This window comes from Bos javanicus, chromosome 11, assembly GCF_032452875.1.
Source record: "Bos javanicus breed banteng chromosome 11, ARS-OSU_banteng_1.0, whole genome shotgun sequence".
In the NCBI taxonomy this organism is placed as follows: domain Eukaryota; kingdom Metazoa; phylum Chordata; class Mammalia; order Artiodactyla; family Bovidae; genus Bos; species Bos javanicus.
In genome coordinates, this window is record NC_083878.1 from 98,482,251 (window position 1) to 98,509,074 (window position 26,824).

General features: G+C 54.0%; 2 protein-coding genes across 9 annotated transcripts in view; one reads left to right on the forward strand and one right to left on the reverse strand.

Annotated features, from left to right (window-relative positions):
- SLC25A25 (solute carrier family 25 member 25) overlaps nt 1-4,159 on the forward strand; it is a 40,281-nt gene extending 36,122 nt beyond the window's left edge. For all 7 annotated transcript variants that reach the window (XM_061433632.1, XM_061433626.1, XM_061433625.1 and 4 more), the window contains 5 exons: nt 376-528; nt 875-982; nt 1,082-1,249; nt 1,836-1,986; nt 2,089-4,159. In XM_061433632.1, coding sequence (XP_061289616.1) covers nt 376-528; nt 875-982; nt 1,082-1,249; nt 1,836-1,986; nt 2,089-2,273 — 765 coding nt within the window. In that variant the 3' untranslated portion in view covers nt 2,274-4,159. The remainder of the gene's footprint in view (nt 1-375; nt 529-874; nt 983-1,081; nt 1,250-1,835; nt 1,987-2,088) is intronic.
- Nucleotides 4,160-13,825: 9,666 nt separating this feature from the next.
- PTGES2 (prostaglandin E synthase 2) lies at nt 13,826-22,249 on the reverse strand. Of its 2 annotated transcripts, none has more exons than XM_061433635.1 (8): nt 21,633-22,249; nt 19,089-20,934; nt 17,593-17,790; nt 16,853-16,911; nt 16,337-16,486; nt 15,871-16,071; nt 15,461-15,578; nt 13,826-14,464 (listed from the first exon to the last, which is right to left on the reverse strand). In XM_061433635.1, the coding sequence occupies exons 2-8, from the start codon at nt 19,533-19,535 to the stop codon at nt 14,342-14,344; spliced, it is 1,296 nt and encodes a 431-aa protein (XP_061289619.1). In that variant the 5' UTR covers nt 19,536-20,934; nt 21,633-22,249; the 3' UTR covers nt 13,826-14,341. The 2 variants fall into 2 exon arrangements, with proteins under 2 accessions (XP_061289619.1, XP_061289618.1); XM_061433634.1 differs by having other exon boundaries at nt 19,089-21,016.
- Nucleotides 22,250-26,824: the final 4,575 nt, after the last annotated feature.

The window sequence follows — 26,824 nt, forward strand, 5'->3', positions numbered from 1 at the left end:
GCTGGGAATGCGTTCAATTAATGGGAGTAGGAGAGGGGTCATGGGTAGGGGGCACGTAGATTGGCTGGTCTGATGATGGTTGAACCTTATTATGGGTTCCTGGAAGCTCCTCTGTACTTTTATGTATGCTTGAAAGTTTTTCCGTAATAAAAAGTTCAATTTTTTTTTTTAAGTAGTCCTCATGGAGGTGTAAGAGGTGTTTAGCACGGTGTTGGCACATAAACGTTGGGTGCACAGCCACATTTGACCCTCAGGGTGCTGAGTCGGTCTCAGGCACTGGAGGGCAGAGCCGTGCCTGCCGACCTCCCACCTTGGTAAAGGTCAGACGACGGCGGCTCGCTGTGGCTGCTCCCGACCTCTTGTCCTTCCCCCCAGGTCCACGCCTCCCGCAGCAACAACATGTGCATCGTGGGTGGGTTCACGCAGATGATTCGAGAAGGAGGGGCCCGATCACTCTGGCGGGGCAATGGCATCAACGTCCTCAAAATCGCCCCTGAGTCGGCCATCAAATTCATGGCCTACGAGCAGGTGAGGACCTGGCTCTCCAGGAAGAGTCGCACCTCGGCAGCTGCATCCTGAGCACCCCCTGGGACAAGGTCCCTGCCCTGCTGATCCCCTGGAACCCGGAGCCAGGCCTTGAACCTGAGGGACAGCCAGGCCAGGTGGGGGGTGGAGAGGCCTGGGTCTGACCCCTGCACTGCCCCACTAGCCTGTTCCACTGGGGGCCAGTGCCTGCCTTCTCTGGGCAGCATCGAAAGTCCCAGGGACACCAGGTCTCGGTTAAACCTGATCGGCTCCGGGAGGACGGGCGGGGCGGCAACAGGTGTGCCGGTCTCCAGCAGAGGGGTTTCAGTTTGTTGGCTCCTTATTCCAGATCAAACGTCTCATTGGGAGTGACCAGGAGACTCTGAGGATTCACGAGAGGCTCGTGGCAGGGTCCTTGGCAGGGGCCATCGCCCAGAGTAGTATCTACCCGATGGAGGTGAGGGCCATGTCAGTGCCGGGGCGGGCAGCCCGTGTTGGGGTGGGCCGGCGGACTGGGCCCTGCTCACGCTTCCATCACCCGCCCTGGGCTCTGCAGGTCCTGAAGACCCGGATGGCCCTGCGCAAGACAGGCCAGTACTCGGGCATGTTGGACTGTGCCAGGAAGATCCTGGCCCGAGAGGGCATGGCCGCCTTCTACAAAGGCTACGTCCCCAACATGCTGGGCATCATCCCCTACGCTGGCATAGACTTGGCCGTCTACGAGGTGAGGCCCTCTGGAGGACTCAGGCCCCTTGAGCGGCAGGAGAGATTCAGAAACCCCCTGCTGGCCATGTGTCATCCCTCCCCAGCCACCTCCCCGCATTGTCTCCTTCCAAATTCCTTTGTCCCTTGCAAGGGGTCTCCTGTCACACTGCCTGCCCATGGCAGCCCCCAGGTTCTGTACCCTAGGGGCTTGGCCGACAGATCTGGAGAGCGCGATGCCCTGGGGGCTCCCTGGGCCCCTGCAGGCTCCAGAACTCAGGGGTCCAGCCCTCCGAGGAAAAGAAGGGGTTGCTGCCCCTGCTTCCCGCCACCCCTCACCCCCCCACCCCATCTTATCTGGGAATCCCCAGTGACAGCAGAAACAAAGGGCAGGCCGTTCAGGAGCGCAGCCAGCCCCCAGGGCCAGCCCAGGCCAAGTGAGTTGGGTTACTGTGGCCTTGCGGATCCCATCCATGTGACCAGGCAGCGCCTCCTATGTGGATCCGATATCTGCCCCCAACCCCCCCGTCTCTCACTGTCTCTCGGGCTTTTCCTTCCTGGGGCCTGCAGGCACTTCAGCTCACCCCCGCCCCCCTGTACCCTTGCAGACACTCAAGAATGCCTGGCTGCAGCGCTATGCAGTGAACAGTGCAGACCCTGGTGTGTTTGTGCTCCTGGCCTGTGGCACCATGTCCAGCACCTGTGGCCAGCTGGCCAGCTACCCACTGGCCCTGGTCAGGACCCGGATGCAGGCCCAAGGTAAGGCCAGTCGGCCCCCAGGGCCCCATCTCCCCTGGGGCAGGTTGGGATGTAGGGAGGAGCCGGCGAAAGGCCCCTGACAGGTGGCGTCTCTCACTGCAGCCTCCATGGAGGGTGCTCCCGAGGTGACCATGAGCAGCCTCTTCAAACAGATTCTGCGGACCGAGGGGGCCTTCGGCCTGTACCGGGGGCTGGCCCCCAACTTCATGAAGGTGATCCCGGCCGTGAGCATCAGCTACGTGGTGTACGAGAACCTGAAGATCACCCTGGGCGTGCAGTCGCGGTGACAGGCGGGGGGCCAGCCGCCTGTGCAGACTCCCTGATCCCGGGCTTCCAGCCCTGGGATGTGTAGCCATCTCATTCTGTGAATGTACCAACACTACGCTGACTGAAGCCAAGCTGTGAAAACCCTGGGGTGCGACCGCAAGTTGGGGGGACAGAGCTGGCAGGCCACCGGGTGCGTCCTGCTGACCCCGGCCGACCCGCGTGTCCATTCCAGGGAGGACCTGTGAGTGTTCCTCAGGGCCCAGGGCTCAGCAGGACATGGGCCCGAGCGCTTGGGGGCTGAACGCTGCCCAGGGGCGCCTGCGGAAGAGCAGGGCTGGGAGGCCGGCTTCATCCTCCCATCGCATCCTCGCAGCTGGACCATTGGCGTGGGCCATCTTCTGGCCTGCTGCGCGTCTTCCCCGGGGGGCCCACCTCGCTTCCTTCCTCGCTGCTGTTTTCAATGGTAGGAGGAGGGCCCCCAGCCCTCTCCCCACACTGCTTCTCTCCCCTCAGTCAGTGGGGAAGGGTAGTTGTACCTGAAACCTGAGCCCAGATTCCCAACTGGCCGCCCTGCCGCTGGCTGGCTGGTGCAGGGAAGAGGGCTTCCAAGCTGCCCAGCAGGTGGGCACCTGGATGCACGTGTGCATGATGGGGGCCAGGCTGCCTGGCGCATGGCTTCACAGGTCCTGGACCCCAGAGAGCCTCTGCTCCCTGCCGCTGAGGGGGGCTCGTGAGGCTCTGAGCTGGGCCCGGACTCTGTCAGGACTGGCACCAGCTCAGAACCAAGTCCCTCTGCCCCGCTGGCATGAGGGCAGTGGGGATCGTGTCGAAGCAGGAAGGGCCATGTCTGCCCTGCGTCTGCATGCCCTGGCGAGAGAAGGAAAAGGTGTTCAAGGCCTTAATAATTATGTATCATTGGAAGAAGGGTTTTGTTCAGAAAGAGAAGCTGAACAAACGTGCAGGTTCTGGTCTTCCAGAAGGAAGACAGAGAGCCGACGGCTTGGCTGACCTCATTTAAGTCTGTTTCTGATGCCCCTGGGGACTTGCGTCCGATCCCCACGGGGCCAGGTGGGACCACTTCACATTCCGCTGATGCAATGTGTCACACTGCTTGGAGCCTATTTATTTTGTATTTATTTGAACAGAGTTACGTCCTAACTATTTTTATAGATTTGTTTGATTAATAGCCTGTCATTTTCAAGTTCATTTTTTATTCATATTTATGTTCCTGGTGGATTGTACCTTCCCGGCCCCCGTGAGGTGGGGTGGGGGGAGGGACCAGGGGGCCGTGAGCGTGACCCTCGTGCCTGTCCAAAGAAATTCCTCTCTGAACTGGTGACAGAAAAAAGGCAAAGAAGGCAGAAAGGCCCTGACCGCAGAGAGACAGGCCCTTGGCAGATCGGGGGGTGAGGGGGCCAGCACCCAGGAAGCCTTAGGAGTTGAGGGTTTGATCAGGGGGCGGGAAGAGGGAGGGAAACTCCCACTCCATTGAAGATGGAAGTCCAAATCGTTTCTTGGACTGGGGAGGGATTTCTTTATTTTCCCCCCTTTTTGAAGGATAGGGCAGTGAGGTACCTATCACTGTGAGTTTGGCGGTGAGGGCCGGAGGAGAAGGCCACCAGCTCCCCCCGCCATCCCCTGTGAAGCGGGCTCCCTCTGTCCTGGCCACCACCCCCCAACCCGCTCCTCCTGCTCAATAATGCTGGTCTCTGTGCAAGTGCACGGCCATACTTCCATTCACCAGAATGGCCCGATAAGGACAATTCAAATAGGATGCAAAGATCAATGCAAAAATTACTGTTATATATAAATAGAGTTATAACTGGAATTGGTGACAAAGCAAATTAAGAAAGAATTGGGAGTTGTCATTTAAAACAGCCTTCTAATAAAGTTGTTTAAGAGCTGATGAGAGAGTCATGCTTTTGCTGACCTGGGCTTGGGTGGCACGGGGCTGTCGCCACGTTAGAATATTGTGTCACTCAAGTCCCTTAGGTCGCGTCCGACTCTCTGTGACCCCAGGCTCTCTGTAGCCCGCCAGGCTCCTTTGTCCATGGGATTCTCCAGGCAGGAATACTGGAATGGGTTGGCATTTCCTTCAGGGGATCTTCCTGGACCAGGGATCAAACCCACATCTCCTGCCCTGGCAGGTGGATTCTTTACCACTGAGCCACCAGGGAAGCCTACATGTTAGAGTGCAAATCCATTTGTCTCATCAGAGGACATGAGAAAACTTCCCCCTCCCCCTCACACAGAGCAGCTCCCCGTTCCAGGCTTCTCAAGGCACCCCCTCTTTAGAATGGATGTTTGTTGGCTTTGGGGTGCTCCGACAGGTCGCCAGTGCCCCGGGAGTTGCTGTATCCGGAGGTCCTTCCTCGGCCCTCACCTGATTCAGCCTATCCAGGGCAGAGCTGATCCCTCAATGCTGCTGGAAGCCCCTCCTAACTCCTCTTCCTCTCTCAAACTTGCTGGCTGCCCCTCTCCAGCCGCAGAGTTGGTTCCTCCCCGTCCCTCTGGGGGGCCCCCAACACTCTTTTTTGCTTTGTGGAAACGGAATGTTTGCAGCCGTACTTCCAGCACCTAAGACCGTGCCCAGTGCAAAGAAGTGTTCATTAAACAGCAACACACCCCAGTCCCCCAGCAAGCCCTGGGTGCCACTGGTAGGGGTGGGGTGGAGCGGTGTACTATGAAGCAGCTTAGGGAACGTGCCAGGGGGCTCTGGCTTTCAGAGGCCGTAAGGGGGCACAAGAGTGTGCCCCGTGTGTGAAATGCATATGCCACTTGTGCTGGGCTCAACAGGGGCCACTCCACACCCCCCAAATTTATGTCCTTTGGGAACTTCAGATGTCGCTTAATTTGGAGACAGGGTTTTTGCAGAAGTGTTCAAGTCAAGATGGGGTCGTCCTGGGCGAGGGTGGGCCCTAAGTCCAAAGACTGAAGAAGAAGGAAATCTGGATGTGGAGGAGCGCAGTGTGAATGAATGGCGTGATGAGTCCACATGTCAGACACCAAGGGTGTCTGAGGCGAGGGGAGAGGCAGCCACACTTTCTGCCTCAGACCCTCCAGAAGGAGCCAAACCACCGACACCGGGGTTTCTGGCTTCTGGCCTCCTGCACTGAGAGAATTCCATTCCATTGTTTTCCGCCATCCAAGTTCAGGGTGGTTTGTTACAGCTAGGAAAGTAACACACCATTTGCGTCACCTTGTTACCAGGGCAACGGGCATAAACCGTTTCCCAACCACTGGGTACCCCCAGCCGCCCCATCCGGGCTTCTCCTTGGGACGGTGGCCGGGTCCCACGTTCCCAGGTGCTCGGTCCCACTCACTGGGAGAGCGGCTCCTCCAGCACAGAAGTTCGCTTTGGGAGGCGGGTGACAATGTTGGTCACCAAGCCAACCTTTCTGTGGTTACCGCCTTTGTTCCTAATCCCCTCCTTCCAATCTTATTAATTATTTAGTTGGCTGCCCCTGGTCTTAGTTGCAGCACGCAGGATCTTTTAGTTGCAGCATGGGAGAGCTAGTTGCCTGACCTGGAATCGAACCCAGTGCCCTTGCTTTGAGAGCACAGTCTCAGCCCCTGGACCAGGGGAGTCTCCTCCATCCAGTCTTTAATCACATGTCACCTTCTTACGGAGGCTTTCCCTGGCCATCTTACAGGGGCAGCCCTGTTCCCTCCACAGCCCAGTTCATTCACCACCCCGTTTGTTTCTCTCCCTTGTACTTCTCACGACCAACTAGAGGAACGACTTTTTCAAATGCTGTTCCCAGTACATGCCCTGCACCCACTACAGGCCTAACGAGTAGTTCGTCACTGGATAAAATCCATGCACGCGTCCTGTCGTGTGGGAAGCAGAATTACATCCCCTCCCAAAGACATGCACGTCCTAATCCCCAGAACCAGTGCATTAGGTGGCAAGGCAAAAAAGGCTAATTAAGGTAACAGATGGAATTAAGTTTGCCAATCAGCTGACCTTCAAACAGGGAGAGAGAGTAGCCTGGATTATCCAGGTGGACCCAGGATCACAAGATGCTTCCTTGTGGGAGAGGAAGGTAGGGAGAGAGCCAGGGAGACTGGACAAAGGACTCAGCCGGAGCCGCTTGCTTTGAAGATGGAGGAAGGAGCCCCGAGTTAAAGACTCCTGTGGCCTCTAGAAACTGGAAAAGGCAAGGTCGAGTCTCCCAGAAAACCTCCAGAAGGAACGCTGCCTTGAGGACGACCTTGACTTCAGCCCAGTGAGACACACTCCAGACTTCCGACCTCCAGACGCGCCTTGGGAGAGCTGTTGGGAAGTTGAAACGAGACAGGAAACGGAAATGGCGGGTCCTTAAACACTTGCAGTACCCTGGCCCCATCCTGGATTCCAAACACAGAGTAATTTCCCCTAAATGCTTTTTCATTCCACTCCTCCCCTGCCTCCCCGCCCCCACCCCCTGCCCCCACTGAGGAGGCCTGGTATCTCTGGCTTTAGGGGGTGGGGTGGGAGGGTGAGGAGACCTGGCCCATGTGCTGTGCGCTTCCTTCCTGGAGCGAGACGCTTTCATCTCAGTCCCGGGAGTGCCATCGCTGAGCTGCAGCTCTGTGCACACAGGGGACCAGGGCAGCTGCCGCCATGTCCCCATTTTACAGAGGTGGAAACTAAGACCCCGGAAGGGGCCGCCATGTCCCCATTTTACAGAGGTGGAAACTAAGACCCCAGAAGGGGCAGGGGCTTGCCCAGGGCCTCCCTGGGAACAGGTGACAAGACCTTGAAGCAGATCAGAGTGACCCACTCTGGCTGTGTGCTTGAGGGTGAAGATACGGCTGGCCCCTGCCCCCACACCTGGCCTGGCAGCCTTGGACCCACACCACGACCCACCTGCGGAGAACTTCACTGAGGGGCAGGGGCTCCTCGCCTGACCTCAGGCAGGTGACAAACTGGTCCCTGGCCGCTCTCCCAGCCAGGAGGCCCCAGAGAGCTGGGGGAAAGTGAGGCAGGGCTGTGCTTGAATCCTGGCACCTGGCAGTGTGATCTTAGGCAAGTCTCATGCCTCTCTGAGCCTCAGTTTCCTCATGAGGAAGATGGGCACGGTATTTGCCTTACAGCTCAGGGCCAGGAGGAACGCCAGATTCATCCAAAGGGCAAATGTTAGGAATTCCCTGGTGGTCCAAGGGTTAGGGCTCTGCACTCTCAATTTGGAGGGCCCAGGGTTCAGTCCCTGGTCGGGAAACAAAGATCCTGCAAACCACGACTCAGCTAAAACACACATATATTCTTTTTCTTTTTAAAGGGCATAGGCTGAACCAAGATTCAAAGCAGCTTTGCTGACTCGGAAGCCCCAAGCCCGGTTCTCACCTTGGTTCGCGGCCAGGCTGCCCACAGGCCCCCTCTCAGCAGTCCCAGCGGACTGGAATGTAGGGGAAGGGTGAGAGGAGCAGCAGCCTGCACGCCGGGCCCCACTGCCCAAGCATGGACCTTGGTCTCTGCCGCCCAGGGCCAGCGAGCAAGCAGGAGCGGACCAGCGAGGCCCCGTCAGAGGGGCTGGAGAGGCTGCCAGTGCTGGGTGGGAAGAAGGCCAGTGGGAGGGCAGTGATGCAGGGAGGAACCAGGAGTGAGGAGACTGAGGCCAGAGGTGGGCCAGAGGGCTGCCCCAGGCCCCCAGGCCTCTCCAAATCTCAGTTTCCATAACACAGAGGTTGGCGCTGGAGAAGGGGGATGGGGAGTACAAAGGAATGGTCTCTCTGGGCCTTTTGCCATCACCACTCCGCACAGTCCCTGTGGCCCAGGAGGAACGACTCTCTCTCCACAGCAGCTGTGAAGGCCTTGAGCTGGCTCCACCCACACCTGCCAGTTTGCTGGGGGCCCCTGACTGCATCAAAGAGCCCAACCCCTGCCCTGCGTTTTTTTTTTTTTTACGTGTGTCCATTTATTGATTGCTGGGAATACAGCTTATTGAGAATACACTGACACAGAGGCAGGACTTGCCTCTGGCGCTTGGCTCCCTGTGACTGGTTCTCTTCCCTGACTATACTGTAGTTCCCTGACTGTACTGCTTATATTAGTGTCCTAATGACAGATTTTATTTTCCTAGGTTCCAAAATCACTGCAGACAGTGAGTGCAGCCAGGAAATTAATAAGACACTTCCTCCTTGGAAGAAAAGCTATGACAAATCTAGAAAGCATATTCAAAAGCAGAAACATCATTTTGCTAACAAAGGTCCATATAGTCGATACTATGGTTTTTCCAGTAGTCATGCACAGATGTGAGAGTTAGACCTTAAAGAAAGCTGAGTGTCAAAAAATTAATGCTTTCCAATTGTGGTGCTGGAGAAGACTCTTGAGAGTCCCCTGGACTGCAAGGAGATCAAACCACTCAATCCTAGAGGGAATCAACTCTGAATATTCTCTGGAAGGACTGATGCTGAGGCTCCAATATTTGGGCCACCTGATGCAAAGAGCCGACTCACTGGAAAAGACCCTGATGCTGGGAAAGATTGAAGGCAAAAGGAGAAGGGGGAGGCAGAGGATGAGATGGTTAGATGGCATCACCAACTCGATGGACATGAGTTTAAGCAAACTCTGGAAGATTCTAAAGGACAGAGGAGCTTGGTGTGCTGCAGGCTGTGGGGTGCAGAGTGTTGGACACAGCGACTGAGCAACAACAAAGACGGCTGTTACAAAGTGGCATCTTAAAACGGCACGTATTTATTCCCAATAGACCTAGAAGCCGGAAGTCCAAAATCTATCTCAATGGACTGAAATCTAGGTGTCCCACAGGGCTGCTTCCTTCCGGAGGCTCTCAGGGAGAATTCATCTCTTGCCTCTTCCGGCCTCTGGAGACCGGCTGCTCTCCTTGGCTTGTGACCTCCTCCTGGCGTCATTCCAGCCTCTCACTTCTGTTCTCACATCTCTTCAGTCAAAGCTCCCTCTGCCTCCATCTGATAAGCAGACTGTGATTACATTTAGGGCCCAGCTGGATAATCCAGGAAAAATCTCTCCATCTCAAAATCATTAATTTAATCACATCAACAGAGTCTTTTTGCCACATAAGGTAATGCTCCCAGCTTCCAGGGATTAGGTCCTGGATATATTTGGGGGTCATTATTTAGCCCACCACCCCATCCCCCCCTCCAGTATCAGCCCTGTTCTCTGTTAGACACTTCTGCCCGTCCAAATCCTTCCCATCCAACTGGTTAAATAAATTCGGCAGCAGTGGCATACAGCAGAGCAGTCACTAGAAACAGTGAGGGAGAGTGCTTGCTGATCTGGAATACATTGTGATCTGAATTTTTATTTAAAAAAATATTTCTAGAAATATTAAAAAGAACAAAAAAAGAATAAAAAAAATAAAAAATAAAACATAAAAAAAAATATTTCTAGAGAGAGGAATATCATAATATTCTGATTAAGGTCACTGTTTCTGGGTCCTGGAAATCTAGGTTCAAATCCTTCCTGTGCTATTTACTGTGTGACACCAAGCAATTCACGTAATCTGATGCCTCAGTTTCTTCATCTGTAAAATGGGAATACTTGTACTTACCTCAGAGGGATATTGAAAGGCTGTGTAAAGTGCTTAAAACAGTGCTTGCCACAAAATAGGCCCCATTTAACTGTTGGAGGGTTTTCCCTTGTGGCTCAGTAAAGAAATCCTGCAAGGCAGGAGACCCAGGTTTGATTCCTGGGTTGGGAAGATCCCCTGGAGAAGGACATGGCAGCCCACTCCAGTATTATTGCCTGGAGAATCCCATGGACAGAGGAGCCTGGCGGGCTATAGTCTATGGGGTCACAAGAGTCAGACAAGACTGAGCAACTAAACCGCCACCAACTGTGGGATACATTTGTTGTTGTTGCTCAGTCGCTCAGTCGTGTCCAACTCTGAGACCCTATTGACTGCAACACGCCAGGCTTTCCTGTCCTTCACCATCTCCCGGAGCTTATGCAAACTCAGGTCCACTGAGTCAATGATGGCATCCAACCATCTCATCTCTGTCGTCCCCTTCTCTTCCTGACTTCAGCCCTTCCCAGCATCAGGGTCTTTTCTAATGAGTTGACCCTTCACATCATGTGGTCGAAGTATTGGAGTTTCAGCGTCAGCATCAGTCCTTCCAATGAATATTCAGGCTTGATTTCCTTTAGGAGTGACTGGTTTGATCTCCTTGCAGTCAAAGGGATTCTCACGAATCTTCTCCAACATTTATATGTTGGATACATATAAATACTTATATGTAAAATATAAATTATATGTAAAAATGTAAGATATTTTATATGTCTCTCTATATATACACACACTAAATGCAGCCTACAAAAAGATAACTAGAAGGCTATTCTCCAAAAAACATGTTTTTAAGTTTTTCTTATTGCATTTGTTTTTTAAATATGTATTTATTTGGCTTTGCTGTGTTTTAGTTACAGCACACAGGATCCTCACTGTGGCATGCAGGATCTTTGAACTCTTGGCTGCAGCATGTGGGATCTGGCTCCCTGACCAGGGACTGACCTTGGGCCTCCTTAATTGGGAGTGAGGAGTCTTAGCCACCGGACCACCAAGGAAGCACCCTGAATTTTTAAATTGTTTTTAAAAATTTTAAATCTCAGTGATCGGTCTATAAGTAATTGGTATCATCTTTTTGCTTCTCTGCAAGATCTGTTTATGCCCAATACACAATTATTTGTATAACAAAAATGAAATTTTAAAATTTAACCATCTAACAAAAAAAGCAACCCAGAATCCTAATCCTTAAAGCCTCTGCTGTGGCTCGCTCTCCCCTGGGAGCCCTCCTGATCTGCACAATCTCAAGACTCTCTCCTTCTTACTTCCTGGAGCTCTTGTCTGGAAACAGTAGCTCTCGGCTGTGAACTGCAGGAGCCCGGATGGAAACAGAGCTGGAGTGTGTTCTGAGAAGAAACAGTACCTCACCGGCTGCAGAAAAACACCCCTCACCCATCAACAGTGCACATCAACTTTGTGCAACCTTCCCATCCCTGATTACAACAACCTCATGAAGGGTAATTGACCTCCAAGGGCTTGCCCAAGGTCACAGAGTTCCCACCTCAAACCCACTGCTGCCACCACCGCCACAGGGCACTCGCCACGACCTGAGCTTGATCAAAATGGGGCAAGGGTTCCTGGCTTGCAGTTTTTTCCCCTGAGACGCGTGACTCTCCCTACCCACTCATCTTCAGACCCTTGCATGTTAACCCCATTTTTGTTGTGTTGTGTTAGTCGCTCAATCCTGTCTGACCCTTTGTGACCCCGTGGACTGCAGCCCATCAGGCTCCTCTGTCCATGGAATTCTCCCAGCAAGAATACTGGAGTGAGTTGCCACGCCCTTCTTCAGGGAATCTTCCTGACCCAGGGGTCAAACCCAGGTATCCTGCATTGCAGGCAGATTCTTTACCATTTGAGCTACCCAGGAAGCCCATTTTCCAGATGGGCAAGTAAGAGTCCTTGGAGAAGGAAGATGGCCCAAAGATGCGATCCCAGGATTGGCCGCAAGGTGGCAGCACCAGGCCTTGTGACCTGCTCCTCTGGGCTTTGCATCCTCTTACCGCCCTCTGGCGATTATGGGAAAAGGTGACTGAGGCAAGGTTGTCACCTCTGGGGAGAATACTCTGACAGAAGCAGGACTCGGGGCCCCTTGCATTGGTGGCCTTGCGCTGACTGGCCATTATCCAGCCCCTGTCACAGGGAAGTCCCTGTCACAGGGAACTTCTAACTAGTGGTTCTAAAAGTCCAAGGAACTTGGACTTTTCATCAAGGTGACCATTTAGTGGAGGTGGGTGAGGTTAGGAGGTATGGACAGGCTCCTCTCTGCCTGCAGCAAGCTCACTCCTCATTGGGGTCAGGCCCCTATCCCCAGGATGGCTGCTCTGTCGTTAACCGTATCTTCCTCTGAGAAACACAAAGTCAGAAGAAAACATCTCTGCAAACAGGAGGAGAGGTGTGGCGATGAGCAGCTGGGGTCTGGCCTGCACCACGGGGTCTCCTTAACTAGGCCAGGCCTCCCGAGGAAGCCAAGCTGGGACACCCAATCACCGGATTCAGCAGGAGGAGCAGAAAAGGTACGGAGCACAGGGTGGGGTTGTGAGATGTGAGACCCTCCCCGGGCCACAGTATCATGGACTGAAGGTGGCCACCTTATCCCAAGCGGGTCACATCCGATGCTCCCTTTGGGGATTCTGGGATTGAGACAGAGAAAGGCCAGCCAGCCTCCTTGAACAGCTGGAAAAGTACCAAGTAACTCCGGGCGGGTGATGTGGAAAAGCCGTCTGTGAAGAGAAGGAAAGCAGGGAGGGGAAGGGATATAGGAAGGCCTCCCCCAGCGCATCATGCAGCTCCTGGCCTAGTTCCTACCCTGCTGCGGGAGGCTCTACGGCCATCACAGGCCCCTTGGGGACTTAAAAGCTTATCAGTGAAGGGGGAGCAGCATCCCGGCAGCAGTGACTGGAGACCCGAACACCTGTTGGCCCCTCAGACGCGGCTTCCACGGCTCCTCATCCCTCAGACGTGTGGTATGACGTCAGGCCTCAGCTTCCCTCCTTCCTCCCACAGGAGCACTCTGCAGACACGAAGACCCAGCCAATGTGACAGGGTGACGAGGGCAGATGCTCACAACGGGAACCAAACCAAGCAGGTGGCGGACAGCCCTGCAGAAGCTGAGGCTGCTGCCTCCCCATATGGCACTGTCTGCCTCCGGAGGGCTTAAGGTCGGTGCTGCCTTATCTGTTCAGTTCAGTCACTCAGTCTTGTCTGACTCTTTGCGACCCCATGGACTGCAGCATGCTAGGCCTCCCTGTCCATCACCAACCTTATTTGAACATGTGCTAATACAAAGACCATGAATTATTTCTGTTTTAAAAAAAATTAAAGAAAAAGGTTAAACTCTCCTGGGTGGATCTGAGGGAGTTGGCCCGTCACTCCCCAACAGGGAGGGCACAGCACATAGTGATCAGCTCACTGGCTGTCTGTCCAGCCTCTGGAGGGCAACCTCGGCGGACCAGAGTGCCCATCATCTGCTGAAACCAGGAAAGCAGGGACCCCACAGCCCCTCCTTGTTCCCAGAGCTGCTTCTCTCTATAGACTCCTGTCCTACCATCCATCTCGTGAAGTCCCAAGCCTGGGACTGAAGCCCTGGGCGGCCATCCATGGCCGGAAGGCCTCGGAGGGCCCCGTGTCCTCTGATCCCTGGTCTCCTGGTCTGTAGATCAGGACTGGAACAACTCCAGCCCCCGCTAAGCCGGGCATCCTTCTACACACAGACCTGTATCTTGCGGTTGAGCCGTTACAACTGTCCCTGGAGGTGGGGCCATCCTTGAGCCCCCTTGACAGAGGGGGAGGCTCGGGCTCAGAGAGGGGTGCTGCTGCCCTGCCCAGAGTCCCACAGTCAGTGGGGAGCAAAACTGGACCCATGCCCCAGGCCATCTCTGCACCTCCCTGCTGAGCATCCCGTGGCCACGAACCCAGGGATTCCAGGACACAAAGCCCACTGAGCCTCTCACCCAGGCCTGACCCTCGCTAAGCCCTGAACAAACAGTATTAACGGCCAGGGCGGCCTTCCCTAACCTGCACTGACCTCCACTACAGTGCCACCACGCGGGGAGCCGCAAACCTTTTCTTTATTGCAAATATGATATACAGTCCCAGTGTGGGGGTGGGGTACCTGGGAACAGCAGGACCCAGAGGGAGCCAAGGACAGGGTCTCCCAAAACCAAAGGGTCCCTGCTTCCCTTGCTCAGGGCAGGAGCCCGACCTGACTCCCACCATGCAGCACAGACAGGGCAGCCTCGAGAGCCCCAGAGAAGGCTGAGAGTAGGGAGGCCCAGGCGGGAGTCAGGGAGGGTCATCCCCTGGGGCTGGTGTGGAGGGAGGTAGCCTTCCATGCCCTGTGGATAGAAACCAAGTCTGGGCTTTGTCCCCCAGGGCCGCAGCAGACGTCCAGTGTTAGAGGCGAGGGGTCTGCCAGGGTGGGGTGCACAAGAGGCCGAATGATCCTGTCCCCCACTGCACAGTGTCTCAGCATCGCCAAGTGCTGCCCCAGCGGCCCTGGTCCTTCACAGCCGGCATCTTCTGCTGTTTCCGCCCCCCGCCCCCTGGCAGGGATCACGAGGCTCAGCTCACTGGGGGGCCTCGGCGATGGCCTTCTCCACCCGCAGGTACCAGGGCTGGATGTGAGTGTGACGCATGAGGTCGTCGAAGGCCTCTAGACCCTCCATCACACGCAGCACGCCGTAGACTGCCTGGGGGTGGGTACAGAGGGGTGTCAACACCAGCCCATCACCTCCCCTCTCTGAGAGCCCCATGACTTACTCTAGGGAAACAGCAAATTAGCCAAGACGGGTGGTCAGGCTCTCTCGCCCCACGCCCTCTCGCCTTCGCCCCATGTTTTGTGAATAATCAAGATGTAATGGCCGAGATCACTTACAGCACTGCGCGTGAGCCTCACGAGGTACTCGCTGGGCCACGGGCTACTTTTGTTCTATAAGCATATGTAAGCTCCACCTGGAACGCCCCAGAGGTTGTGTTGCGTTATGTGAGCTTACGTTATGTCTGCGGCTATGGCTGCTGTGCCAGCCAGGAGAGAATAAACGTGTCTGTAGTCCCTACGGCTCCCTGAGCTTTCTTCCAGCCTCTCAGCTCATGCCTTGTCTCCCCTGGGTTCAGCAAACAGTGCAGTGTGAACAGCAAGACAACTGGCATCACGAACAGGATCAGCGATACAATTGGCATAGTCAGCAGGATTAGCGAAACACCCACTAATGGGCCAGCTTTGCACGTGGGGCTTTGAATGAAGTGTGTGGGCTGGTTGCAGGTTTTGCCTGTCCTGCACCTACATCCCCTTTTCTGGGCAACAAACCACGCCCCACCCCCGCCCCGATTCAGAGTTTCCTTTGAGAAAATGCCCTTCCCCCACCCTCAGTTCCTGAGATTTTAGAAGAGGGGACCCCATCACCTACTCCAAGACCTGAACCTTGCAAGCCGCATATTCTACCCTGGCAGAACTACTTCAAGGATTGGCACTGAGGTCAGGCTAACAAGACCCTGTCGCAGTACTTTTTGCTAGGTAGAAGCCTGGGGCGCTCGTTTTCCTTAGGCCCTTGACAATCAGTAGAGCCAGGTGCCCCTGGGATGGAGGAGCTGTGAATGCAAGTATTGCCCACACCTGGGTTTTCCCAGCCTGGGCCCCCAAGGAGAGACCCTCCAATATGTGCACCCCCTGCCACCACCACACTCACCAGATCTGCCAGGTTCGGCTTCTGGCCCCCCATGAAGGGCCGGTCTTTGCCCACAGCTGCCACCCACTTGTTGGCAGCCTCGTAGAGATCCTCCCGCACGTCATCCCGGAGGTGGTGCCTGGGCAGGGATGGAGAAGAAGTCCATCAGGGGGATTCCGAACCCTGGCATGGGTGGGGACCACGGGAAGGCCTGGGGACCAGCGCAGCTCTTGGGGCGGGTGAGGGGGACAGAGGAAGGTACAAGACAGGGACCCAGAACTGGACTCCAAGGCCAGCCCTGCTTCTCCTGGGGTGGGGGAGGCAATCAGGAGTTTTGGGGTTTGAGTCTCAGATGGGCTAATGCTGGGAGATGGGAAGCCCCCAGGTGCACACACACGTACCCACCCGCACACTCACGCATGCACCGTCACCTGCGTTTGAGCCGCTTGCTGATGAAGTACATGGCAGCCGCACCCATGTACTTAGCCATGGCGCCCTCCACGGTCCCGAAATTGCCCTCCTTGACAATGTAGTCAAAGGAGGCCAAGGCCTCGGCCGGCGTGCGGTACACGTTGGGGGAGATGAGGTGTACCAACCAGTCGTCCGCCCACTGCCGCCACTTCATCTCCTCCCTGCAGGCGAGGGGGACAGAGGGCAGGCCAGGTGGGCTTCCTGAGCCAGCATCTCCTCTCCTCCCTGCAGGCAAGGGGGGCAGAGGGCGGGCTTGGTGGGCTTCCTGTACGAGTGCCCAGGGTGGGGGGAGGCACAAGGGGACTCAGTCCTACCTGTGGCCCAGCCCCAGCCCTCATGGCTTACAGCATCTTGCTCAGCCTGGTCCCCTCGGAGGGGAGACCACCCCCTCCCCACATCCCCAGGGCCAGCCCCGGCCCCACTCACGTCCTGGCCTCCTTCCCCCCATACATCCGCTGGGCTTCCTTCTCATCCAGCATGAGCCAGTACTTGTTGCAGAATTCGGTCACCTCCTTGCCCTGGTCATTCATCGCCTTCATGGGTGGATAGTAGGTGATGATGTCTGCCAGGGGTTGCCTTTGGGAGACATCTAGAGTTTTACCCCGACTCCCTTTTCCTCACGGAGCCTAAGCCCTCGCCTCCTCTGGATGAATAATACCTCCCTGACCTGAGTCAACCCGCAGAAGCTTCCCACTCTCTTGTGGGTGACACAGGAGATCCTGCAGCAAGAGGGATTTGGGGCAGACTCCGGAAGCACCTCCTGGACAGAGGGAGATGTGCGTAGGAGAGGAAGGGGGGATCTCAGAGTGACACCCACAACCCATTCTGGAAATCTAAGCTACAGCCCCACCCCCACTCCCATGGAGGAGCCCAGGGGAGGCCTCCCTGAGACAGGAGAGGCCATGAGACACAGTGCCAGCCTTGGCCGCAGGGGCTCCTTACCCTGACACCAGATAGGTCTTGAGAGCGCTGATGATGACAGAGGAGTCGTTCAGTTGTTGCTGGAGAAGAGAATGGTTTAGATCAGGGCTGGGAGGGGCGGTGGGGACTGGCTGACTGGCCACTGGCCAGATCACCAGGGGCTCTTCTACAATCCTGATACCCAGACATTCTGCAGGAACTGGTCAGGGGGATCCTGGGTGTTGTGTCCCTGTCCCTGGGGGTTTGCCCTGAAAACTGATGCTCACTGAGTTCTACCTCCCCCCAGGTCGCAATCCCCACTATCAGGGAAGCCTGTCCTGTGTAAGGGAGACCCAAGTGTGGCTAATGGACAGGAGGAGGTGGGAAGGACCCAGGGTCTGAGCCCTGCCCTCACCCACGTGACCCCCTGGGCTCTGAGGGGCTGGGTAGACTCAGAAGCTACAGACTAGGAGCCAAATCCTACACCCCGGAGGGTACGGTTCTCTGTTGATCAATGAAGCCAAGTCAGAGAGGCTAAGTGACTGGTCCTAAGTCACACAGCCAGGGAGTGGCAGAGCCCCTCCTTGAATCCAGTCCACCCAGACTTCAGAACCCACTGAAGCTCTGTGGCACTCTGCCTCCCTTAGACTCACTGGTTTATAATCCTCAGCGGAAATTCAAAGAGCCCACATTCCTCCCGGGGCTGCAGAGCAGGGCCCGACTCAGGGGTGTTCCAGGACAACCCAGGACACTGGGGCAGGGGGCAGCTCCCCAAGGCTCACCAAACTTTCTCCTTCCTGGGCCATAACGATGGGCACCTTCCTGTAGGAGGAGAACTTGATTTCGGCCCGGCGCACAGGGTTCACCTCCACCACCTGGTAGGGCAGGGCGTGGAAGTCGAGGAAGGCGCGGACCTTGCTGCAGAACGGACACGTTTTGTACTGGTACAGCGTCAGCTGCAGGCGGCTGGACAGGGAGAGCTGGACAAGGAGCAGAGAAGGAACTTCTGAAGCTGGGTGCCCAGGCCCCGCCCCCAAGCAAACCTTTCCCAGGGGAGTTTTCCAGGGTCTCTGAGAACTTCGGGAGGAATGGGGGATGGGTGGCAGGGAGGTGCGGAAGGGTCTTGCAGCAGACAGTTCAGGCTCAAGCCCATCCAGGGGGGTCTCCCGGCAGAAAGTCTGTTCTGTGTAGGAGGGATCTTCTCATCTTTGTCCAATGCTAGACAGACATCGCTCTGCTCCTTCCGGTCCCAGGGGAATGTCAGACACGGCAGGTGTGTGCCCCCAGATGCAACTGTTTCAACTCGGAAGTGCCCATCCCTACTCCCTCGACCCAAGGCATATCTGGATGAGGGGGTTAGAGCCCAGCGTTTCCGAGTGGTGATGGTGGTCGTTCAGTCGCTCAGTCGTGTCAGACTCTTCGAGACCCCATGGATTGCAGCATGCTGGGCTTCCCAGTCCTTCACTATCTCCCAGAGTTTGCACAAACTCATGTACAAAGGCCCAACAGGAGAGGGTGGTATCTGGGCCCCTGGCCTTCATAGAGCAGGAGAGCCCCAGGTGAGCTTGCCGCATACTCACGTTTGAAAGTCACAGCTGTGGTCCCCCTGCCGCATTGTTCAGAGATGGGAGACTGAGGCTGGGCCATGGAGGTGGGTGGGCAGGGAGACACAGAGAACTCCACTCCCCGTCTACCCAATCCTGTTCCCAGGGGTTCAGGAAAGAGGCGCCTGTGGATGTGTGGTGGGGGCGGGGGCTGGCACTGTGCACAAAGCATAGCAAAGGGCAGCTGGATCAGCCCCTTGCCTGGGGGGACATACCCTTGTTCCTTGTCTCAGGGCCTGGAATCTACCAGCATCAGTTTCGTAAAAGTAGAACACTAATAATACTAATAAATACACAATCTCAGGATTTGGAGACAGGGGTAGGGAGGCGGAAAATGTTTGGAAAGTGATAAACCGTGCAAGAGACTTTCCCTTTTCAGTGATTTCCAAATCTTCCCATTAAAAAGTCTTAAAACACGTTTGTAAAACGACTTTAAAACAGAGGCAGTTCCAGTTAGCGGCATCATTAAGCCTCCATTTCACAGATGAGGACATTGAGGGCTGGAGGGCTTAAAACCAGGTCACTCGCTCAAGGTCAAGAGGCGACAGAGGAGGTGATTTCTGACGCCGCCGGTTCCCAGAAGTCCCGAGGTTCCGCGCTCACCCCAGGGCCCCTACCCGAGGCTCGGTCCTTACCTGTGCGACTTGCTACCCAAGCCCTTACCTCGGGCTTACCTGTGTGGCCGAGCGCTCTGCGCGGAGGTCCTGGGCGCGCAGGTGCCACCGCGCCGTGTGGTATAGTCCCAGGGCGCCACCCAGGGCCAGCGCCGCCGCCCCCAGGAGCCGTGGACCCCCCTTGCGGGCCGTAGCGGCGGGGCCCGAGCCTCCCGCTGCCCCGGTGAAGCCGGCCCGGCTCTGCGCGTGGAGTCCCAGCGCCGGCCGATCGCCCAGCCTCCAGGCCAGAGCGCGCCCGTGGGGCCACAGAGCCCGTACAGCGTGGGCCATGTTTGCTCCGCCGGCGCCGCGGAAGGGCGCGAGAAACAAAGACTGCCTTGGCTCTGGCTCCCCTTGAAGGGGCGGGGCCAGCCGGTTGCCAGGGGTGACGGTGACGCCGAGCGGGGCGGGGGCAGCCCTCGTGGGACTGAGCTTGAGTCCCCGGCGCCCAACTTTTAAAACACCCATCAGAGCCGAAGAAACACCTGAGGATGTCTGCTAACTGCCTCCGGCTTCTAGAGTGTAGACGTAACTGGTCTCGGTGGTGACCCGGAGCCGAAATGCAGGAACTCAGGCATGCAGCTCGCCATGTAGCCCTCAGTTCAGTTCAGTCGCGTCCGACTCTGCAACCCCATGGACTGCGGCACGCCAGGCTTCCCTGTCCATCGCCAACTCCCGGAGTTTACTCAAACTCATCTCCATTGAGTCGGTGATGCCATCCAACCGTCTCATCCTCTGTCGTCCCCTTCTCCTCCCACCTTCAATCTTTCCCAGCATCAGGGTCTTTTCAAATGAGTCAGCTCTTCGCATCAGGGGACCAAAGTATTGGAGCTTCAGCTTCACCATCAGTCCTTCCAATGAATATTCAGGACTGATTTCCTTTAGGATGGACTGGTTGGATCTCCTTGCAGTTCAAGGGACTCTCAAGAGTCTTCTCCAACACCACAGTTCAAAAGCATCAATTCTTCGGCGGTTAGCTTCCTTTATAGTCCAACTGTCACATCCATACGTGACTACTGGGAAAACCATAGCTTTGACTAGACGGACTTTTGTTGGCAAAGTAATGTCTCTGCTTTTTAATATGTGGCCCTTAGTGTCACCCATAACAGGCACCCAATCGAAAGAGACTGAACCTTTCACAGTATCAGGGAAAGCGTCATGGCATCCGGTCTCTGAGAGCCGCAGAAACTGCCCAGCCCGACAAGTAGTAGGTGAACTCCCTTGACTCGGGATTTCCGCACCATCCCCTCCCCCGCCTCTAGGATTTTTTTCTGCCCTCCCGCGCCCGTGCACTGTTTCTTCTGTGACCCGAACCATAAAATTTTCCATACACATGTGGGGCCTTAGAAACCCAGTGTCTCGGATTTCGCCCAGCCGGAGGTGCTGAGTCGCCGATTTGCCCAGGTCCCCAGGGGCAAGATGGGGCGGAATGGGGGGTTCCAAGCTGTCCCGCCCCTCTGTCGGGCTCTTTCACCCAAGCTGAGGGCTGAAGCCTCCACCGGCTAGGCTTCTCAGCAGGCAGCCCAGGGCTGGCCCCTCCCGGGGACCGGGAAAGGGGCGGGACTCGATGAGTGGGCGGGGCTTGAACTGCTTGTGGGCGGGGCAAGGCGGAGTTGAAGGCCGGGCTTGCACAGAGAGCTCTGCTCACTGGGTAAAGCCCTGGAGGGACAGGGACGCGGCTCTGGGTGGGGTGGCGACCCGGGGCAGAGTCTGCCAGCGTGTGGGGGTGGGGCCGGGGGCCCCTCTAGGGCGTCCCGCCCCTCCGGTCCAGCGTTCGGTCCACAGCCCCCACCTTCTGCCCCGTGCCGGCCTTTCTGTGCGACAGTCGCCGTGCTTGCTTACAAAGCATCCTGTTGCCTGCACAGCACTGCAGGGGAAAGGAAGGAGGGAGGGTCAGGAGAGAGAACTATCAGCTCCCTTCTCACCTTCTGGAGTCTCAGTTCCCCCATCTGTAAAATAAGGATAATGGTTAGTGTCTCCTGCATTGAGATGGGGAAATGAATGGGGAAATGAATGGGAAGAGTCTGGAAGCTTGAGAGGCCAGTGTTTTAGAGACCCCTGGCAATGGCAACCCACTCCAGTACTCTTGCCTGGAAAATCCCACGGACGGAGGAGCCTGGAAGGCTGCAGTCCATGGGGTCGCTAAGAGTCAGACACGACTGAGCGACTTCCCTTTCACTTTTCACTTTCATGCATTGGAGAAGGAAATGGCAACCCACTCCAGTGTTCTTGCCTGGAGAATCCCAGGGACAGGGGAGCCTGGTGGGCTGCCATCTTTGGGGTCGCACAGAGTCGGACACGACTGAAGTGACTTAGCAGTAGCAGCATTTTTTGCCCACCTGGCAGTTTGTTCCACCTTTGCCAAATATAAGAAGGAAACCCAATAACCCAGTCCTCCACCAAAATACTTGGCAAATTCTCCCTTTGTTCTCTTGGCCAAGATTGGGCAGGACGTAAGGGCAGACCCACATCTCATGGCCCGTCTTCCAGTGCTGTCTGCCCTGGGTCCCTACACTGCCTCTTCCTTACCTCATTCCAGCCAAAAGCTTCCTCTCTGTCACTTACTTGGATGGATCCCTAAGCCCAAGTCTGAGCAAGTCCCAGGGATGGCCATACTCTTCCTTGTTGCTGTGGAACATCTGGGGACAGGTAGCCAAGACCCAGGCCTCTCATGCAGACAAGACAGAGCCTCTGTTCAGGCAGAGCCCAGATCCTGCCAGTCCAGGAGCCCCATTCCAGGATCCAGCCTTCATGACCTCCCATTGGTGCCAGGGTCCTGCCCCAGCAGGAATCAGGGGTACCCTCAGGATGACAGCTTAGGCAATAAGGATAGCAAAGTGGAGAGATCAGAGGCTTGATCTTCCTTGATTAACACAGAAAGCCAATAAAGCTACTGTGTTCCAAGGAGTTATCCTGAAAGAAGAACAGAGAGAGAAAAAGAGAGAAAAGGAAAAAAAGAACGACAAGGGGAGACCAAGCTTCGGTGAGTGAGGCCCATAACTTTATTTTCAAAAGGAACTTTTATACCTTGACTTGTACATAGAGGGAAATGAAAGATGCAAAGTCATACAGAGTCAGCCCAAACATTACATCTGTTTTGTCTTTATCGAAACCAGGATTTTTTCTGCATACCTTTCCCATAAACAATGTTGTGTACATTATCTTCTGGCCTTGGAGGCCTGTGAACATTTTATGACCCTTTTTTGATAAAGGCTGCTCAGCCAGAAAACTTATTTTCCTTTGAAGTGTTTTTTCTTTATTTCTCCCAGCCTCAGAAAGTACTAAACAGAGTTACATTCTCACGGAGCAAAGGTGCAGTGGGTCACAACAAAGAAAGAACCAATTAGCTCAAAGGTCTGATGTGGTTAATTCCAAGGCTGCTGCTTGTTTTTCTTACATTCCAACTATGTTAACCAATGCACTCCCAGATGCACAGTGGATAAGGGATATGGGAACTTGGCAGCAAGCACTGGCCCAGTAATGAAGCCCTTTACCAGTACTATCTGTTCTCATAATTTTTCATCCCTTAAAGGACTCTATGCTCATTAGGACTTTTAGAATGTTTTGGCTTCCCATGCCTTTCAAGGTTGGGGAGTTGTGAACAATCATGTGTGTTAATTGCAAGAGTATGGATAAACCTGTCAGGCAAGCTAGAATGCCAACAGAGGGGTTAAGATAGAAATATTCCTTTCACGTCCAGGAGACTTATTAACTAAACCCCTAAGTTGACTTTTTCCAGAGAAAGGTGGTCGGGGATTGCCCCCCGTTAATGTCAGAAGAGTTGGTGAAAGGCACAAAATAGTAAGACAGACAGATTTTGGTTTTGGGGTAGATGCTCGAGCAGATTCAGGGGGTCCCTTGAGTTCTGATCAGCCTTGTTCATCAGATCTCTTCCACATGACCTTGTCATGGGTGGGATCTCCCGTGGTGGCTCCCGGCACATTGGTATCTGGCCCTAGTGACCAGTCTTCTGGACGGACACATGCCCCTCTGTGGGTCTGAGACCCCACCCCTTTTTGTTTTTCTTCACCCTCTCTTCTGCAGCACCCTCCCCCAAGAGTTTGGTTCTTCAGGGTTCTGTGCTGGCTTCTCTAGGTCCCAGGCATATGGACTCGGCCATTTCTTTGCTCCCCTGGTTTCTGTTACCATCTGTGTCGTGAATGCCCAGCCTGGGGTTTCAGGGCAGTCCTATCCTGTCCCTGCTTCTGGGACAGCCAGGATGTCCCCCAGGAACCCCACCTTCATCCTGGCACAAGCACCCAACTGGCTATCTCTCCCACCTAACCATTTTCTCCTCTTCTGTTCCTGCCTCTATCATCTATCAAGGGAAGATGCAAGAGTCCTGCCAACCTCTTCACCCCCCACGACTGCCAAGCCCCTGCTCTGCCACCTCCTCTGACCCTGCCAGTTACCCTTCTCTGCCACCCCAGTGGGTTCTACCCATGTGTCCCACTGCCCCTTCATCTCCCCCAAAACCTAGGAAAGAGATGAATTTCAAAATAATTATGCTGAATGAAAGAGGCCAGGCAATAGGGTATATGTGCTGTTTGATTCCACTTTTATATACAACTAGAAAATGCCAGCTAATCTCTGGTGACAGAAAACATATTGAGGGCTGCCTGGGGGTGGTGTATGGAGTGTGTGATGAAAGGCAGGAGGGAAAGAGCATGAGGAATCTTTGGGGGGTGACGAATATGTTCACTGTTGGTGGTGGTGGTTCCATGCATGCTCAGTCGCTTCAGTCGTGTCTAATTCTTTGTGACCCCATGGACTGTAGCCCACCAGGCTCCTCTGTCCATGGGATTCTCTAGGCAAGAATACTGGAGAGGGTTGCCATGCCCTCCGCAGTGGTTCCATGGGGTATTTATATATATATATCATAACTTAACAAACTGCTCAAAAACCACAATGAACGGGGTATGGCAGGAGGACTTCAGAGCTCCCAATGGCCAAAGTTGGAACAATTTGATTAACAAAATTAAGTAGTATTGGATTATAACCCAAGATATTAAATAAATATCCATGAATCCATTCTGATATAAATAAATGATTGAATTAATAAATAGAGGAGAAGAGAAAAATCCCTTGTGCAGAATTCCAAATAATTTGTGTAGACATCCTGCCCTCAAGAAGGTGGAGAAAAACTCCGCCCTCCTTAGGCGCGGGCTGTGTGGGTTGACTCCTTCCCATTAGGACGGTGTGGGAAGGGGCATGAAGGGCAGCTGCAGAAGAGAAGCCTGACACTCACCCCCAGCCAGGTGACCAAGGTCAGCATCAAAGGTGATCATGTTGATTGTATGTACCCTTGATAGAATGTGATGCAAAAATGGCACTTGACCTCTCTGCTCTTCCTCCCCTAAACTCGATCTAACCATGAGGATAACACATGAGAAATCCCAGTGGAAGGACATTCAACACTACCTGAACAGTGCTCCTCCAACCTGTCAAGGTCATCAAGACCAAGGGAAATCTGAGAGAGTGTCAGAGCAGAAAGAAACCTAAGGAGTCATAACAACTAAATGTACTATGGGATCCTGAAATAGGAAAAAGGGCATTATGAACAAACCAAGGGAAGTCTGAATAAAGCATGAACTTCAGTTAATAATGTATAATTGGTGGTTTGTTAACTGTAACAAATGTATCATATCAATATAAGAGTTTAATAATACAGAAAACTAGGTGCAGGATATATGAGAACTCTTTACAATTTTTCTGTAAACCAAACTATTTTAAAACTTTATTTTTAAAAACTTGTCAAATTGTGCACTTTGAACATGCATAGTTTATATTGCTTGTCTGATATTTGTGGGAAGATCTGTTAATGATTGATTTGATTTCTGTGATGGCTATAGGGCAACTCAGATTTTCTTCTTCTTGAATCCATTTTGGTAAGTTACAATTTAGTGGGAAATTTCCCATTTCATTATCTGTAGCATTTGCCTGTTCTCTTATAATTTGTATAGAATCTATAGTTATATCCTTCTTTTATTTCTGTTTATCTGTGCCTTATATCTTTCTGTCTTGAGAAATTTTTCTAAATTTCTATGTTATTAGTCTTTTTCCTGTTTTTTGGCCATGCCGTGAGGCATGTGGAATCTTACCCCCCCAGCCAGGGATCAAACCCACACCTCCTGCAGTAGAAGTGCAGTCTTAACCAAGGAAGTCCGTTATTAGTCTTTTCCAAGAATCAAATTTTTAGCTTTGATATTCCTATTGTATCTTTATATTTTATTAACTTCTTCCCTTAACTTTACTTTCTCCTTCCTTCTGTTTTCTTTGGATTTATTATGTGGTTTCTTTCATACATTTTTATTCTGGACAATTTGCTCATGATGTTGGGGCCTTTCTAATTATTCTAAAACACATCCTTAAGGCCATGAATGTTCCTTGTTTTTTGTGAGCCCAGCAGGGTATTAAGAGTCTATTTCACGCTAGATCTGGTTGTCTGGCAGTGAGGGCCCTTCACCGTGTCCAGATTGCTGTTCACCAGGTTTGCTTTTCAAATGGACCCTCCCCCAAGGTGCACACCCCAACGTCCACTCGGGCCACAGGAGAACCAGGCACCCCTCCCTGCCTGCCCTTCGGAGCAGTAGCCTCATCTCAATAGCCTCCCCTTCTCTGCTCTCCAGCAGAGTCTGATCCTGTCCATCCTTGCCTTTTGACTTTTCGTGGCAGTAGTCCAACTCCAATCCACAAGCTCCAAGATCAGAAATCGGCCCTGCACCTTCTCCAGTGATTCTCCAAAATAGCCCTCACTGGGCAGGAGCTGGTGGAAACAGCCCCTTCCCCTCCCTGCCCCTGGGAGGGATAGTTCATAGATAAAAATGGGAGGGGTCTGATCGGGAAAGGGGGGACTTTAAGGTCATCTGCAGAGGAGCCTATCCTACCTCCCCTAATACAGCACACACTGGGAGGAAACACTTGGTGTGCCCCAGGGGCCTGTGAGAACTCTCAGCCATGCAGGAAAGGGAACATCGGGAGGCAGAAGGAGGCGCAGACAGTGGCAGAAGGGCAGGGCTTCCAAGCTGCAGCCACAGGTCCACAGCACCTGCCGGTGCATCCAGGAACCCTGCCTGGACAGAGCTGAGTCCTGGAGCTCCTCAGCAGTCCAGCTGCAGCTACACAGACTAGGCTGCCAGGGCCTGAGATGAACCCAAGTCTCTTTGTGAGCAAGTCTGGGGTGTGGATGGCTCAGGACAGAGGACTGGGTTGTGGGGAAAAGAGATCTATATGGATCATGGGACTCTGATAGGCTTAAAACTACCCACCCAACCCCCCCGCCCCAGCAAAGATATTTATGTCTAAATTCCTGCAAATGTAAATGTAACTTTATTTGGAAAAAAGGCTTTGCAGATGTGACTAAGTTAAATATATATTTTTTTTATTACTACTTAAAAATTTTTATCTAGTAGGAGAAGGCAATGGCAACCCACTCCAGTATTCTTGCCTGGAAAATCCCATGGACGGAGGAGCCTGGTAGGCTGCAGTCCATGGGGTCGCTAACAGTTGAACACAACTGAGCGACTTCACTTTCACTTTTTACTTTCATGCATTGGAGAAGGAAATGGCACCCCAGTCCAATGTTCTTGCCTAGAGAATCCCAGGGACGGGGGAGCCTGGTGGGCTGCCTCTATGGGGTTGCACAGAGTCGGACACGGGTTGCACAGAGTCGGACACGACTGAAGCGAATTAGCAGTAGCAGCAATGTCTGATTGTTACAGTTTATAAATAAAATGTGTTACTCTCTTCAAAAACAA

Coding starts and splice junctions, on each gene's coding strand:
- PTGES2 (XM_061433635.1), bottom strand. CDS start 19,535: ATGGGTGTTTTAAAAGTTGGGCGCCGGGGACTCAAGCTCAGTCCCACG. Junction 16,072..16,336: donor GGGGGGAAGGAGGCCAGGAC/GTGAGTGGGGCC, acceptor CCTCGCCTGCAG/GGAGGAGATGAAGTGGCGGC. Junction 14,465..15,460: donor AGCCGAACCTGGCAGATCTG/GTGAGTGTGGTG, acceptor ACCCACCCCCAG/GCAGTCTACGGCGTGCTGCG.